This window comes from Oncorhynchus tshawytscha, unplaced genomic scaffold, assembly GCF_018296145.1.
Source record: "Oncorhynchus tshawytscha isolate Ot180627B unplaced genomic scaffold, Otsh_v2.0 Un_contig_4972_pilon_pilon, whole genome shotgun sequence".
Lineage (NCBI taxonomy): Eukaryota > Metazoa > Chordata > Actinopteri > Salmoniformes > Salmonidae > Oncorhynchus > Oncorhynchus tshawytscha.
The window spans coordinates 314,780-332,500 of record NW_024609780.1 but is presented as its reverse complement, the minus strand read 5'-3'; the positions used below and the strand labels follow the sequence as shown (position 1 = coordinate 332,500).

Sequence of the window (17,721 nt, the reverse complement as noted above, 5' to 3'; positions counted from 1 at the left end):
CTGCTCCAACCTTCCTCCTGGTGCCAGAGCCCAGTGGCATCTACCGGGCAGAGCGCCCACCACAGTAAGCTCTCTCTGGCAACCAGTAGGTAGTCCTGTCTCCTCCTGGTCCCAGTGGCATCTACCGGGCAGAGCGCCCGCCACAGTAAGCTCTCTCTGGCAACCAGTAGGTAGTCCTGTCTCCTCCTAGTCCCAGAGCCCAGTGGCATCTACCGGGCAGAGCGCCCACCACAGTAAGCTCTCTCTGGCAACCAGTAGGCAGTCCTGTCTCCACACAGTCCTGTCTCCTCCTAGTCCCAGAGCCCAGTGGCATCTACCGGGCAGAGCGCCTGCCACAGTAAGCTCTCTCTGGCAACCAGTAGGCAGTCCTGTCTCCACACAGTCCCGTCTCCTCCTGGTCCCAGAGCCATCTACCGAGCAGAGCGCCCGCCACAGTAAGCTCTCTCTGGCAACCAGTAGGCAGTCCCGCCTCCACACAGTCCCGCCTCCTGATCCCACACAGTCCCGCCTCCTGATCCCACACAGTCCCGCCTCCTGATCCCACACAGTCCCGCCTCCTGATCCCACACAGTCCCGCCTCCTGATCCCACACAGTCCCGCCTCCTGATCCCACACAGTCCCGCCTCCTGATCCCACACAGTCCCGCCTCCTGATCCCACACAGTCCCGCCTCCTGATCCCACACAGTCCCGCCTCCTGATCCCACACAGTCCCGTCGGGCCAGTGGGAAGCAGACCCATGCATGCTGCCAGATAAAAGGTCAAGTGGTGGATTCCTGCTCACTTTATAATCCTTTTTCACCTCACCCTACCCTCACCCTACCTCACCATACCCTACCCTCACCATACCCTCACCATACCCTCACCATACCCTACCCTCACCATACCCCACCTCACCCTACCCTACCCTACCCTCACCATACCCTACCCTCACCATACCATACCCTACCCTCACCATACCATACCCTACCCTACCCTCACCATACCCTACCCTCACCATACCCCACCTTACCATACCCCACCTCACCTCACCATACCCTACCCTCAACATACCTCACCATACCCCACCTCACCATACCTTGCTGTGTATGCAGATCCTGGTTTGACAGTAAACTGCAGGCACTACTAGACCAAAGGTAACTTCTAGTCTGGCAGTCAGCAGCAACACAAAGAGGTGTGGAACTTCACATGACTACAGACTACAGTCAGCCCTACTAGCTGGTGACACCAGTAGAACTCAACCAACCAGACAGCAAGAGAGATTCTGGCCCCAGACACAAGCTGCATTAGGAGTCAGAGCTGTGCTGCACGGACAGGGAGGAACAGCAGGGCTGAGCTAGCCGCTGAGTTCAGGAGATCACAATGTCAGTGTCAGTTCTGTGTCAGGGACAGTCTGTGTGACACACGGGGGACGGGGTGTCAGGGACAGGGGGCTTAATGCATGCAGATGGAATGCAGTGTGACACACACATGAATAAACACTGGCAGGCACAAACAGACCATAAGTCTACACGTACCCAAGAAAACACACACACAGCCCAGTAGAATCCTCTGGGTCTCCTGTTGCTGAGCAGCTCCTCTGTATTTGACAACGGAATCTGAAGCTCTGAGTTGATCTGATTGGTTGAACCGTAAAGAGCCTCTTCACAGTCCCTTTAACTCCATTCCCCACGGTACAAACACACCCATACTGCCTGCCTGTAGAAGTGGTGAATAAGTGCCGAAGCCTTTTTCCTCGCTACACTTTTCTGCCCATGAAAATGTATTCTCAAAAACCTACAATGAGGTCAAAAGGGCACAGCCACTCTGCCAGACAGGGGAATGGGAGCTAACTAATCATATGCCGGCTGTAAATGGACCACTCAATGACAATTATGTTAGCACAGCGAATAGGAAATTGCTCCTGTGGAATGCACAAGAGGCCATTCTGATTGCACGCACAGACAGGGCGGTCCACACTAGGCTTGGGCGGTACCCCCCCCCCCTGCCCAAGTGCTGGGGGGAGTAAAAGCAGGCTGTGTGTAGGAGGATGGAACAATACAAGAGCAGAGAAAAGCAGCCAAAGCCATCCATCCATCCAACAGACAGTAGCTAACAGACAGACACACAAGGCGGTCTTCTCCAGCTCTCTAGTCACACAGAAAACAACAGTGGAAAAGCAGAGAGAGATCTAATGCATTGGGTAACCAACCATCAATAGGAATAGTAATACCGGTGACGTTAAGCCTAATAAAAGACATTGATAATCAGTGTGTTGAACAGGGTAAATAAGGCTGTACCCCGGGTCAGAGCCACGTCTGATAATAAGGAGAGTTATTGATTAGAGAGAGCGGATGATAATTGAGACTTAAGCCCTCTGGGGTATAAAGTGTAGACTAAAAAGGTATTAATTTCATCGCTCAGCCTCAATTACAGGTAAATGTGCTTAACAAGTCACATAAGTTGCCTGGACTCACTGTGCGTGAAATAAGTGTTTAACATGATTTGTTGAATGACCGTCTCATCTCTGTACCCAACACATACCAATAATTCTAAGGTCCCTCAGGTCGAACAGTGAATTTCAAACACAGATTCAACCACAAAAACCAAGGAGATTTTCCAATGCCTCTCAAACCAGTTTACAATTGGCTCATTAATCCCCCTCCTCTCCCCTGTAACTATTCCCCAGGTCGTTGCTGCAAATGAGAACATGTTCTCAGTCAACTTACCTGGTAAAATAACAGATAAATAAAATAAAAATAAGGGCAAATAAAAGCAGACATTGCATATCCCTTTGAGCACGTTGAAGTTATTAATTACACTTTGGATGATGCATCAACACACCCCGTCACTACAAAGACACAGGCGTCCTTCCTAAGCCAGTTGCCGGAAAGGAAGGACACCGCTCTGGGATTTCACCATGAGGACAATGGCTACTTTAAAACAGCTAGAGTTTAATGGCTGTGACAGGAGAAAACAGAGGATGGATCAACAACATTATAGTTACTCTACAATACTAACCTAAATGACAGAGTGAAAAAAAAAAATCATGCAAAATCTTATTTTAAAAAACAAATACTAAACATGCATCCTATTTGCAACAACACACTAAAATAGTACTGCAAAAAAATAGACAAAGCAATTAACTGTTTGTCCTGAATACAAAGTGTTATGTTTAGGGCAAATAATGGTGGCTGCATCATGTCATGGGTATGCTTGTAATCGTTAAGGACTGGGGAGTTATTTAGGATTTTTTTTTAAGAGCTAAGCACAGCAAAAATCCTAGAGGAAAACCTGGTTTAGTCTGGTTTCTCCCAGTGGGGATGAATTCACCTTTCAGCAGGACAATAACCTAAAACAAGTTGACTCAAATCTATGGCAAGACTTGAAAATGGTTGTCTAGCAATGACGAACAACTAATTTGACAGAGCTTGAAGAATTATGAAAATATGTCTATTTATTTAAAATGGGCAAATGTTGCACAATCCAGGTGTGGAAAGCTCTTGGAGACTTACCCAGAAAGACACACAGCTGTAATCACTACCAAAGGTACTTCTACAAAGTAATGACTCTGGGTGTGTCAATACTTATGTAAATTACATATTTCAGTATTTTATTTAAAATAAATTAGCTAACATTCCTAAAAACATATTTTCACTGTCATTATGGGGGTATAGTGTATATGGGTGAGAAATTATATTTAATCCATTTTGAATTCCGACTGGAACAAAATGTGGAATAAGTCAAGGGGTATGAATACTTTCTGAAGGCTTTGTACATCACACTAGTGGAGTCAGTCATTAAAAACCCATTTGTAATAACAGAAACACCTGCAGAAACAATATACTGAGGAGCAGAAATGCAAGCTGTGCAGAGACAACGCAACACAAGGCTCTTAATGGCTTATCTATGGTCATTAGTGCGCTGATGAAAGAAAGCCAAGACACAACGGTAATCAGAACACAGCCCCTGTTCACCACATTGCAGTGTTTCCCCTAGGATTTTTTTCAGCAGCGGTGGCAAATGTCAAGACATTTTGGGAATTTTAGATTCTTCCTGATTGTTAGTTCTCAAAGATGATCTTATTGATACATTTATTGCTCCATTATATTTTCTACATACTTTATATCTGGTTTTAGTTGTTTAGGTTTAAACGGAAAACGTTTTCCTATCCCGAAAAGTGTGTGTATATATATATATATATATATATATATATTTTAAATTTGTAGTGAAGGCCACGATTTAGCAGTGTAGGTGCGTTGCTGCTAAATTCATATTGGGGATTCACTGAACACAGTCTACAGATCCCCAACACACTGAACACAGTCTACAGATCCCCAACACACTGAACACAGTCTACAGATCCCCTGTTCCCCAACACACTGAACACAGTCTACAGATCCCCTGTTCACTGAATGCAGCCTTGCTGTGCATCCTTTGGAAACCGAGCCCTTATCGTCACCAGATAAACCCTGTAGCTTAAATGGTCAAAGAAATTCACAACTGTAGCTTAGATCATATTGTAGAAGACTGCTGTGATGTTTAACTGCATCTCAATAGGATCATATTGTAGAAGACTGCTGTGATGTTTAACTGCGTCTCAATAGGATCATATTGAAAACATAGCCACCAAAACTGAACCTCAACAATAAATCACAGCTTTCAAAAATGAAGCTCAAGGTCTTAGATAGTGACAGACAGATGATTGAGAACCCAGCACAATGTCTGAATGATTCAAGTCTGAAAAGGCTACCAAAAGCCTTAGTAGCTATTATCTGGCACTTAAACCATTACTCCTGATTTTCCAATGTGCTCCTTCCTTCACCAAATACAAACTCTTTGGTAAGGACAGAAACCAAGACCTACCTGCCACATAGTAGCCCTCCTTATGTTCATTGCAAGCTGTTGGAGGAGTCCGTAGTACCCAAGGCAGCATCGGTTGAGGAGGACGTAGCTGCTTGGAGCGACTCGCTCCCTGCAGCAGTCTGACACAGCCTCCTATCGTCGTGGGTTTGTGTGTGTGTGTCTACCTGCCAGAGCCCCTCAGTAGGCGCCTGACAGAGTCAGTGACTCGCTCCCTGCAGCAGTCTCACACAGCCTCCTATCGTCGTGGGTTCGTGTGTGTGTGTGTCTACCTGCCAGAGCCCCTCAGTAGGCGCCTGACAGAGTCAGTGACTCGCCCCAGCCTCAGAGACAGCACCAAATCAACAGCTGGCCCCTGTGATGTCAGCTCTAGCTCAGCCACTCACAGCATCCCGCCTCGCTGCACCCAGGCAGAGAGGCAGGCAGGAAGCACATCTCAGAGGAGCGTGCGGCTGAGGAGGCTAAATTGGGCACTTTCTTCATTACCGATTCTGATGCCCTGCCATGCGCTTACACCAGAGGAGGGAGGCGAGGGACAAAGGAAAGCAGGAGGGAGACAGAGAGGAGAGAGAGTAGGGGGACAGAGAGGAGAGAGCGAGAGAGAGTAGGGGGACAGAGAGGAGAGAGAGAGAGAGTAGGCGGACAGAGAGGAGAGAGAGAGAGTAGGGGGACAGAGAGGAGAGAGAGAGTAGGGGGACAGAGAGGAGTGAGAGAGTGTAGGGGGACAGAGAGGAGAGAGACAGATGAGAGAGACAGGAGGGGCGTCTGTCTCCCCATATACAGCAATGAGAGAAAAGGACAAACCACGCTCCATGGGATGGATGGCCAATGAGAGAACAGGACACACCATGGGAGGGGATGGATGTCCAATGAGAGGACAAGCTGTTCAAAGTGTACCTTGCTCATTACAGTTGGGTATATTTCAACCAGACGGAGACAAAGCACAAGACTGCTCCAACCAACTAGCGCCGGGCAATATGGCCCAAATATGATATTACTGCATAAAACAAAAAAATGGATGGTATTTGCCACTATTTTAGGTTTTTGAATAATAAAAGTTGTACATGTTCTTTATGAGTAGTGAGTGATCCTAGGGTGGCAACACATTGATACTACGTGATTTCAAAATGGGTCTTTCTCCATTCTGATAGTTTTATACTATTCAAATTCACACAAAAATCATTTTCAGCATTTTCATAAGTTCCTGCACTCATTAGAGATCATTTCCACACTGCCACACATGGCTGCATGAGGTGGACAAACAATACAGGCCTTATTTTGAACCAAACGTTGCAATTGGAATTTGACTTGACTTTGACTTTAGAGTAAACACTTGTGACCTGTTGGAATCATGAAAATAGAAAGAATAATCATTCTATAGTTAGAATATAATAGTGGGCACTTTGAATACAGTGTTGTTTGACATGACAACGAATGAAAATGCCAGGGAGGAGTTATTGTGACAAGGTAGGAACCAAAAGTGTTAAGTGTTTCCAAGGGGACTCTATAACCTTTTTGGCTACATTGAATGTTCTCTTAGCTACTTCATGTAGCGAACATATTCATGCTTTGCGTATTCCCCTTTGATTTAGAAGACACTGTTGCACAAACATGCTGATTTAGGTCTAAACTAGAGGTCGACCGATTAAATCGGAATGGCCGATTAATTAGGGCCGATTTCAGGTTTTCATAGCAATCGGAAATCAGTATTTTTGGGCGCCGATTTTTTTATATATTTTTTTACACCTTTATTTAATCTTTATTTAACTAGGCAAGTCAGTTAAGAACATTCTTATTTTCAATGACGGCCTTGGAACGAGGCAGAATGACAGATTTTTACCTTGTCAGCTCGGGGGATCCCATTACAGTTAACTGGTCCAACGCTCTAACCACGTGCCTCACGAGGAGTCTGCCTGTTACGCGAATGCAGTAAGCCAAGGTAAGTTGCTAGCTACCATTAAACCTATCTTATAAAAAACAATCAATCAACGACTGTCGTTGCTCCAATGTGTACTTAACCATTAACATCAACGCCTTTCTTAAAATCAATACACAAGTATATATTTTTAAACCTGCATATTTAGCTAAAAGAAATCCAGGTTAGCAGGCAATATTAACCAGGTGAAATTGTGTCACTTCTCTTGCGTTCATTGCACGCAGAGTCGGGGTATATGCAACAGTTTGGGCTGACTGGCTCGTTGCGAACTAATTTGCCAGAATTGTATGTAATTATGACATAACATTGAAGGTTGTTACAACGTAACAGGAATATTTAATTATGACATAACATTGAAGGTTGTTACAACGTAACAGGAATATTTAATTATGACATAACATTGAAGGTTGTTACAACGTAACAGGAATATTTAGACTCATGGACCCGTTAGATAAAACGGAATGGTTCTGTATTTCACTGAAAGAATAAACGTTTTGTTTTTGAAATTATAGTTTCCGGATTTGACCATATTAATGACCAAAGGCTCGTATTTCTGTGTGTTGTTATATTATAATTAAGTCTATGATTTGATAGAGCAGTCTGAGCGGTGGTTGGCAGCAGCAGGCTCGTAAGCATTCATTCAAACAGCACTTTCGTGCATTTCCCAGCAGCTCTTCGCTCTGCTTCAAGCATTGAGCTGTTTATGACTTCAAGCCTTTCAACTCCCGAGATTAGGCTGGCAATACTAAAGTACCCATTAGAACATCCAATAGTCAAAGGTATATGAAATACAAATGGTAGAGAGAGAAATAGTCCTATAAATACTATATTAACTACAACCTAAAACCTCTTACCTGGGAATATTGAAGTCTCATGTTAAAAGGAACCACCAGCTTTCATATGTTCTCATGTTCTGAGCAACGAACTTAAATGTTAGCTTTTTCACATGGCACACATTGCACTTTTACTTTCTTCTACAACACTTTGTTTTTGCATTATTTAAACCAAATTGATCATGTTTCATTATTTATTTGAGAATAAATCGATTTTATTGACGTATTAATTAAGTTAAAATAAGTGTTCATTCAGTATTGTTGTAATTGTCATTATTACATATATATATAAAACATTTTTTAAAGAAAAATCGGTCGATTCATCAGTATCTGCTTTTTTTTGGGGTCCTCCAATAATCGGTATTGAAAAATCATAAATCGGTCGACCTCTACTATATACGGACTCAAATCATTGGCCACTTTAATAAATGGATCACAAGTCACTTTAAATAATGTTTACATATCTTACATTACTCATCTCATATGTATATACTGTATTTTATACCACCTATTGCATCTCGCCTATACCGCTCGGCCATCAATCATCCATATATTTATATGGACATATTTTTATTCCATCCCTTCACATTTGTATGTATAAGGTAGTTGTGGAATTGTTAGATTACTTGTTAGATATTACTGCACTGTCGGAACTAGAAGCACAAGCATTTCGCTTCACTCACATTAACATCCGCTAACCATGTGTATGTGACCAAATACACTGATTTGGATTTGAACTAGTTAGCTAGCTAGCCAGCTAACTAGCAATGAGCAGCAAACAAGATTTAGGCCAAACTTGCCAAGACAAACTAGCGGTTGGCAGATGTAAGAAACACAAGCTAATAGTGTAATTATAGAACGCTATGGGGATTTACATTAAGAAGCTAAATGAAAACAGCATCGTTGTCATTAACATTTTTGCATGTGCTACATTGACCATGCAAACTGAACAAAAGTGTCTCGTGGTCAAGCAACAACAAATGGGGCTAGATGAGGCTAGGTCTGTGTGGAAAGCAGCATGGATAGATGGAGCAGAGAGAGACGACTTTACACACGGTGTATCACATTTAACAAACCAAACATTAAAATATCGTTTTAGAAGGTAAAGTAAAAACCCAAACCGGTCCATGCATCAATACCAGTATATTGTAAAATACGGTGTACCGCTCATGTCTACAACTAACCACAGAAAATATGCTCAAGTCAATTGTAGTATGTTACAGTGCTACTAATTAATGGAGACGTTCAGAGTGATCATAAATCGTAGTTATAGGGGAAATCAGGTGTTATTTGTTCCAATCCCTTAAAAACTGAAGTAAATAATAGATGCTGTCAGGGTAGGAGGAAAGCTCTCCCTGTCCCTTAGCAACAGACGCTGGTGACAACTGATCTGATCACATTTTTCACTACAGTTACAAGTCCACCAACTGAAGTAGCTACGCCACCAGCACGGTCACTGAATCTCATAAACCCAACAGCCTCGCAAACTGCCAGTAGTCTCCTTTGATGCAGCCAATCGATAAACAAAGAGGAATCAATCACGTTGCAATGTTCACTGTGTCAAGCTGTGAAACCGGATGGGCCTACCTACGTTACTGACGTCTGTCTGACAATATCACGAGGAGGAAGTTGGATAAGAACATAAAGCATTTAGTGTACAATTTCATCATGATCCCCCCCCACACACACAAATGCACAGACGCACACACACCTGAGTAATTAAAGAAGAAATGACACAGCATCAGACTATTCAATATTCTGAATTTACACCCCTAATTTGGACATAAATCAAGAGTTGTGTCACTGCACTCCTAACGGCAGAGCCTCCAGCAATGAAAGCCAAATCGGTGAGCCTCGGCACAGAATTATTAATGGCAGCACTAGACAACCAGGATAGATAGTTCATAACTCAGGCAGGAAGTGTGCCTCCTTGACTTTATAACTAGACATTAAAATACAATACGGCAGTGACATGTATAAAACTGTAGCCTAGCATAAGTCACTGTCAAACCCAGCTATAGTCCTGTTTACAAAACAATAGAACTACTCATCAAACAAGCCCACAGTGGGGTTCTGCATCTAGCTATCAGCTAACTATAGCCTAGCATAAGTCACTGTCAAACCCAGCTATAGTCCTGTTTACAAAACAATAGAACTACTCATCAAACAAGCCCACAGTGAGGTTCTGCATCTAGCTATCAGCTAACTATAGCCTAGCATAAGTCACTGTCAAACCCTAGCCTGTTTACAAAACAATAGAACTCCTCAAACAAGCCCACAGTTTCTGCACAAAAACAATAAGTCAAAACCCAGCTATAGTCCTGTTTACAAAACAATCACTCATCAAACAAGCCCACAGTGGGGTTCTGCATCTAGCTATCAGCTAACTATAGCCTAGCATAAGTCACTGTCAAACCCAGCTATAGTCCTGTTTACAAAACAATAGAACTACTCATCAAACAAGCCCACAGTGGGGTTCTGCTATCTAGCTATCAGCAAACTGGAGCCTAGCATAAGTCACTGTCAAACCCAGCTATAGTCCTGTTTACAAAACAATAGAACTACTCATCAAACAAGCCCACAGTGGGGTTCTGCATCTAGCTATCAGCTAACTGTAGCCTAGCATAAGTCACTGTCAAACCCAGCTATAGTCCTGTTTACAAAACAATAGAACTACTCATCAAACAAGCCCACAGTGGGGTTCTGCATCTAGCTATCAGCAAACTGGAGCCTAGCATAAGTCACTGTCAAACCCAGCTATAGTCCTGTTTACAAAACAATAGAACTACTCATCAAACAAGCCCACAGTGGGGTTCTGTATCTAGCTATCAGCAGCCTAGCATAAGTCACTGTCAAACCCAGCTATAGTCCTGTTTACAAAACAATAGAACTACTCATCAAACAAGCCCACAGTGGGGTTCTGCACTAGCTATCAGCTAACTGTAGCCTAGCATAAGTCACTGTCAAACCCAGCTATAGTCCTGTTTACAAAACAATAGAACTACTCATCAAACAAGCCCACAGTGAGGTTCTGTATCTAGCTATCAGCTAACTGGAGCCTAGCATAAGTCACTGTCAAACCCAGCTATAGTCCTGTTTACAAAACAATAGAACTACTCATCAAACAAGCCCACAGTGGGGTTCTGCATCTAGCTATCAGCTAACTGTAGCCTAGCATAAGTCACTGTCAAACCCAGCTATAGTCCTGTTTACAAAACAATAGAACTACTCATCAAACAAGCCCACAGTGGGGTTCTGTATCTAGCTATCAGCTAACTGTAGCCTAGCATAAGTCACTGTCAAACCCAGCTATAGTCCTGTTTACAAAACAATAGAACTACTCATCAAACAAGCCCACAGTGGGGTTCTGCATCTAGCTATCAGCAAACTGGAGCCTTTCCTCTTTGATTAACCAACTCCAAAGCCAGACAAAAAAGGGACCACTATTTCAACAGAACTGCGGTGTCTCGGCAACGCTTCATACATTAGCCTATTAGGCGTCGCGTTTTAATTTGCCGTGAGATGTGACGGATGTGCTTAGTTAGGCTATATTTCCCCACCGAGTTCTCCATTTATGGCAATAGCATAATACTATCCTAATGAGCCTCCCTTGGGTTGAACAGACAGCAGGGAAACACTCCTGTAGTAGACTCTGCATCCTCATTATAGAAGCGGTAGGAAGGACACTGAGCTGACATGTCACCCATTTACTTTAGTAGAATAAAACACTTCATCACACCAGCCAAGCCAATGGTAGGCACCATAATTACTGTAGGTAGGTCTATGTTTCTACCTCTATTTAACTAGGAAAGTCAGTTAAGAACAAATTATTTTTTACAATGATGGCCTACACTGGCAAAACCCGTATGAAGCTGGGCCAATTGTGCACCGCCCTATGGGACTCCAGTCGGTTGTGATACAGCCTGGATTCGACCCAGGGTGTCTGTAGTGACGCCTCAAGCACTGAGATGCAGTGCCTTAGACTGCTGCACCACTCGGGAGCCCAGGTATGCCTGCATAGAGAGATCCCAGCAAATTGGCAATCAAATGACACGTTATTGGTGGCATGATAGTGATTGAACATTAATACATTCCCTACTTTAGAACAAAAGTCTGAAGACAAGCCCTGTCAGTGACCGTTCTTTCAGCACTCCATCCCTCTGACAAGAGGAATAGCAAGCATATGAGGACAGCTGAACATGATACATGAAGAGAAGTGTCATGCAGAATATGTCAAACACAATTAGCCCAACTAGTTAGTGGGGCTTTAGCGTCATGACATGCCGTGAAATAAGATGTTGTCCACGCTCCAATGATGAACTGCACCAGAGCTCGAGGACTATGTGAAGGAGTGTTTTGTTTGTGTATTGTGAACGGACACCTCTTGTGGATTTTCTCAACAGGTAACTCGGACTGGGGAGCAACGTTGTTCTCTCCACCATTTTAGCATGTTATTTATTCTCACACTGACATATACAGGCTGGTGAACGTGAACCATTGCCATTAGCGGACAGTTAACGCGAAAACAAAGTTTTACTTCAAAAGGCACGAACTGCAGGGTATAACGTTGGTGTTCCTTAGTTCTACCAACTAGAGCTAACTAGAACAGTGTTATTTCAAACATGTATATTTAGTTTGTACAGAGGTATCATTCCTGCATGTCTAAAAATGCATAGGTAACTAGCTAGTTACTATTGTTAACTAGCCAACAGCGAGTTTGCAAAGCTAGCTAGTTGTTGATGAGGCAAACGAGCAGGCCTTGCTTCGGGGGAAGCTAGGTACGTTAGCCAACCACGATAAATGATAACTATTTTAGCTAACTAGCTCGTTACCAATGACTTGTTTGTATTAAAATCAAGCCATCTAAACGCAACTCTTACCTGTGCCAAGTTGATCTTTGAATTCGTTTGAGTTTAGCTCGCTAGCCAACAAGCTAGTTAGCTAACGTAGCCCTTCAGCTCGACAAATTATTCCGACCGTAGCTAGTTAGCTAACTAAGCTAGCTAAATTTGCCAGTAAAATGGTCATTTGATAACCTAACTACACAAATTCACCGTTAATCCCCACAAAGAACGTGTGCGAAGAAACAAACACATGTTGTCTTACCAGAAACGTTGACAAAAAAAAAAAACCAGAATGATTTATAAAAACAGCTGCGTGTGGCCACGGAGAAGAGATCAGTGTGTAACGGCAACAGAGCGAGGCTAACATTCCGCACAAGACGAAACGGCAAATCCGGGAAATTGGAGAGTACAGCAGGAAGCACCGGGACTGACGGTCTGCCCGGCAAATCCGCATGAGCGTCCAGTGACCGTTCTACTGTAGGGGTCATGTACTACTAAAATTAGATGTATTGAGCATGCTTTTGAGTCTGATAGAAAAGTTGATATGAATTTGAAATCACTTAGAAAAGTATCATTGGAATTATTTAATTTTAATTTTTTTAAAACAGCTTTTTAGTCAAGATTCTAGAAAGTTTGCAGGCTTCTTATCTTGAACGCAACTCCAACTACGTAGTTGCTGTCAAAGTTTCCCGCGAAACTACTGCACATGCAAATCTATATCAAAACATTTCTGCACTGGTGGTCTGTATCCTCTTACTAATGTATTTTTTTTCAAACTAACAAGTGCAAAGTGTTGGTGTAGATTATTTATATAACAAAAGCCTTAGCATGTATAATCTCTTGTACATTTGAAGTGGGTTGAGCTGTAGCTAAACACGTGGATGGGAATTTGCTGTGCATAGCTAGCTAGTTAGCTAATGTTACCGTGGAAGTTAATGTAACTGTATTTGTCAGAGTACCTTTGTAACCATCCTCCTGTATCCCTATTCTTCCTAGCACCAATAGTCTTCTCGTTCTTTGTCTTACCTTAACAGATATCCTTGCACTGGGTAACCCAGGAGTCTCTTAGCACCTTACCAATAAGAGCAGAGGAGCGGTCATCTCGTGGCAGTTCAGCAGCCTGTTCCTGATATTGTCGCAGGTAAATCCATGCCTTGAGATGACAGTTGAGCTGAGACATGGTGCATCACCAAGCTGTAAAACAGCACTGAAGGCATTTGAGTCATTTAGCAGACGCTCTTATCCATAGCATCTTACATTAGTTGGTGCATACATTTTCATACTGGCCCCCGGGGGAATCGAACCCACATGGAGCCAAATTTGAGTAGTGCCTCAATTTTTTGCAAAATGCCAAAGCCAGGCCGGATGATTAATTGTCAGCCAGGGTTGGTCTTTCTTCTTACTGTTGTTTTTTCGCTCTCTCTTTTCATTATCTGCAAAGGCATCTAAAAGTCAAGACTGGCCATGAGTGAGGTAAAGGATAGGGATTGTGATCCCCAGAACTCCCATGTTGACAGGAGATGGGACAGTGAGTTGTCAGTCCTCCCAGACAAGCTACAACAGAGACTGATGCCATTCCAAAAGGAGGGAGTCAAATTTGCCCTATCAAAGAATGGAAGGTAGGTGGTTGTTAGTGAATCAAGCCCTTTTTACATCAACAGCTTTGTCACAAAGTACTGTACAGTAACCTGGCCAAGGCCCCAAACAGTAAGCAGAAGCACAGTTTGTGCTCACTTTATTCACCAAGTCATTGTTACTTTAAAAGCAAAAAAATAGTTCAAATGTGTATTAAGCCTGAATTTATTTTCCCTTTATTTAACTGGGCTAGTCAGTTAAGAACACATTCTTATTTTCAATGAGGGCCTAGGAACAGTGGGTTAACTGCCTGTTCAGGGGCAGAACGACAGCTCAGGGGTTTGAAATCACAACCTTCCGGTTACTAGTCCAACGCTCTAACCACTAGGCTACCCTGCCGCCTCAGCCTCACACTATGTGAGCAGCAGAAGAAAAAGCCAGCCAGAGCCAGACTACTCATCCGTCCGTCCCAGTCAGCCAGTCAGTCAGTCGATCAGTGGATGTAAGAATCCCAGGAGACAGGCAGTCAGGGACAGTCAGGTCAGAGTAGTCAGCCTGAGCAGTAGATCAATACAGGGACAGTAGAAGTGATGTACTGTGAGGATGAGTCATCCAGTCAATATGTTGGAGACATCAATGTGACCGTAAACACTATCTGGGCTTTGTAGGGTTCAGTGTACGGCCTCTCCATGGAGACGAGTGATGCAAGCTGTTAGCGATCAGGAGAGCCAGGTGCTGTGTTGGAGTTGTTGTAGGGGGACCAGAGGCTGAGGCGGATCAGAGCAACACACACATTGACTGCCAAGTTTGGTTAATCTTTTAGGACACCCTCTGTGGACAGAGGTTGACATGTTTGTATTGAAGAACTCTAGCTAATAGTTATAAATTATACAGACTCTTCTAATAGAGAATCAGGTTGTTTAATTGCCCACCTCGCATCAATATGTAGCCTGGTTTGGAATTAAGTTGATGCCAATTTATTTGATTTATTATTTGTATTTATTTATTTTATTATTTGTAATGCAATTTAGAAGGGCTGGGAACCTGATAGTATCTGGGAGCCTGACACTAATCTTCTTATGATAATGTAGTGTCAGTTCCATTGCATTCCACTTGGACATAATGTCAGTTCCATTGCATTCCACTTGGGCATAATGTCAGTTCCATTGCATTCCACTTGGGCATAATGTCAGTTCCATTGCATTCCACTTGGGCATAATGTCAGTTCCATTGCATTCCACTTGGGCATAATGTCAGTTCCATTGCATTCCACTTGGGCATAATGTCAGTTCCATTGCATTCCACTTGGGCATAATGTCAGTTCCATTGCATTCCACTTGGGCATAATGTCAGTTCCATTGCATTCCACTTGGGCATAATGTCAGTTCCATTGCATTCCACTTGGACATAATGTCAGTTCCATTGCATTCCACTTGGGCATAATATAATGTCAGTTCCATTGCATTCCACTTGGACATAATGTCAGTTCCATTGCATTCCACTTGGACATAATATAATGTCAGTTACATTGCATTCCACTTGGACATAATATAATGTCAGTTCCATTGCATTCCACTTGGGCATAATGTCAGTTCCATTGCATTCCACTTGGACATAATATAATGTCAGTTCCATTGCATTCCACTTGGACATAATATAATGTCAGTTACATTGCATTCCACTTGGACATAATGTCAGTTCCATTGCATTCCACTTGGGCATAATGTCAGTTCCATTGCATTCCACTTGGACATAATATAATGTCAGTTACATTACATTCCACTTGGGCTATAATGTCGGTTCCATTGCATATAATGTCAGTTCCATTGCATTCCACTTGGGCATAATAATGTCAGTTCCATTGCATTCCACTTGGGCATAATATAATGTCAGTTCCATTGCATTCCACTTGGGCATAATGTCAGTTCCATTGCATTCCACTTGGGCATAATGTCAGTTCCATTGCATTCCACTTGGGCATAATGTCAGTTCCATTGCATTCCACTTGGGCATAATGTCAGTTCCATTGCATGTCAGTTCCATTGCATTCCACTTGGGCATAATGTCAGTTCCATTGCATTCCACTTGGGCATAATGTCAGTTCCATTGCATTCCACTTGGGGGCATAATGTCATAATATAATGTCAGTTCCATTGCATTCCACTTGGGCATAATGTCAGTTCCATTGCATTCCACTTGGGCATAATGTCAGTTCCATTGCATTCCACTTGGGCATAATGTCAGTTCCATTGCATTCCACTTGGGCATAATGTCAGTTCCATTGCATTCCACTTGGGCATAATATAATGTCAGTTCCATTGCATTCCACTTGGACATAATATAATGTCAGTTCCATTGCATTCCACTTGGACATAATATAATGTCAGTTCCATTGCATTCCACTTGGGCATAATGTCAGTTCCATTGCATTCCACTTTCCATTGCATTCCATAATATAATGTCAGTTCCATTGCATTCCACTTGGGCATAATAGTTCCATTGCATTCCACTTGGGCATAATATAATGTCAGTTACATTGCATTCCACTTGGGCATAATATAATGTCAGTTCCATTGCATTCCACTTGGGCATAATGTCAGTTCCATTGCATTCCACTTGGACATAATATAATGTCAGTTCCATTGCATTCCACTTGGGCATAATATAATGTCAGTTCCATTGCATTCCACTTGGGCATAATATAATGTCAGTTCCATTGCATTCCACTTGGACATAATATAATGTCAGTTCCATTGCATTCCACTTGGACATAATATAATGTCAGTTCATTGCATTCCACTTGGACATAATATAATGTCAGTTCCATTGCATTCCACTTGGACATAATATAATGTCAGTTCCATTGCATTCCACTTGGGCATAATGTCAGTTCCATTGCATTCCACTTGGGCATAATGTCAGTTGCATTGCATTCCACTTGTGCATAGTGTCAGTTCCATTGCATTCCACTTGGGCATAATATAATGTCAGTTCCATTGCATTCCACTTGGGCATAATGTCAGTTCCATTGCATTCCACTTGTGCATAGTGTCAGTTCCATTGCATTCCACTTGTGCATAATGTCAGTTGGCTTAAACATTCTATTTGAATGAGGTTGTGCGAGGTACATCACATGCCATCTAACTAAAGCGTTATTGTAAGTGTCTGCCGGGGCCACTTGTAAGGGTTGCCACGCCGACGCTGATGTTACAACAGATCAATAGACAGATAGACTGTGTTGTTGCTTCTCTTGCCTGAGCTTCAAAATCACTGTGAAATCCAATACCACAGCCGATGTTGATGTGTGCATCAAATCCCCGGACCCCAACACAGATCCCCAACACACAACTGGTCCCCGATGATATTCTCAGTTTGGATGTCATGTGTGATTTGTCACATCCTTAGCCAATAGATTTAAAGATATGACTTTAAAATAAGTTTAAACTACCCCCCTCCTTATTGTATGATATAAACAGTGTTTCATTTGAGATGGGGGGGTGTAAATGTCAGCCAGGCGTTTGCTTTGCTGAGCCAGACTAAGCAGAAACAGCTCTACATCAATTATAAAGGCTTATTATTGAATTAATTACAAAATGCTGATTCATCACGATGCAGTGACAAGGAAAATATGACAAGTATGTAAAATAGCTTTATTTTCATGCTGACATAGGCCTAGTGAATGACTTCGCTTAA

The 17,721-nt window shown here is 42.8% G+C and overlaps 2 protein-coding genes across 16 annotated transcripts in view; one reads left to right on the top strand and one right to left on the bottom strand.

Moving 5' to 3' along the window:
* The window catches only part of LOC112238947 (R3H domain-containing protein 1-like), a 59,262-nt gene extending 45,698 nt beyond the window's left edge, over positions 1-13,564 (bottom strand). For 6 of the 15 annotated variants that reach the window (XM_042317991.1, XM_042318001.1, XM_042318003.1 and 3 more), the window contains exon 1: positions 4,844-5,428. The gene's annotated coding sequence lies outside the window, so the exon portion shown is untranslated. Of the gene's footprint in view, positions 697-4,843; positions 5,431-12,489; positions 12,583-12,715; positions 12,849-13,479 lie in introns of those variants that run through there. The other 9 variants (XM_042317997.1, XM_042318000.1, XM_042317993.1 and 6 more) reach the window with 8 other exon arrangements.
* The window catches only part of zranb3 (zinc finger, RAN-binding domain containing 3), a 74,425-nt gene continuing 70,191 nt past the window's right edge, over positions 13,488-17,721 (top strand). Inside the window, exons 1-2 of the mRNA XM_042317989.1 lie at positions 13,488-13,594; positions 13,895-14,072. Of these exons, the coding sequence (XP_042173923.1) occupies positions 13,918-14,072 (155 nt within the window). The 5' untranslated portion in view covers positions 13,488-13,594; positions 13,895-13,917. The remainder of the gene's footprint in view (positions 13,595-13,894; positions 14,073-17,721) is intronic.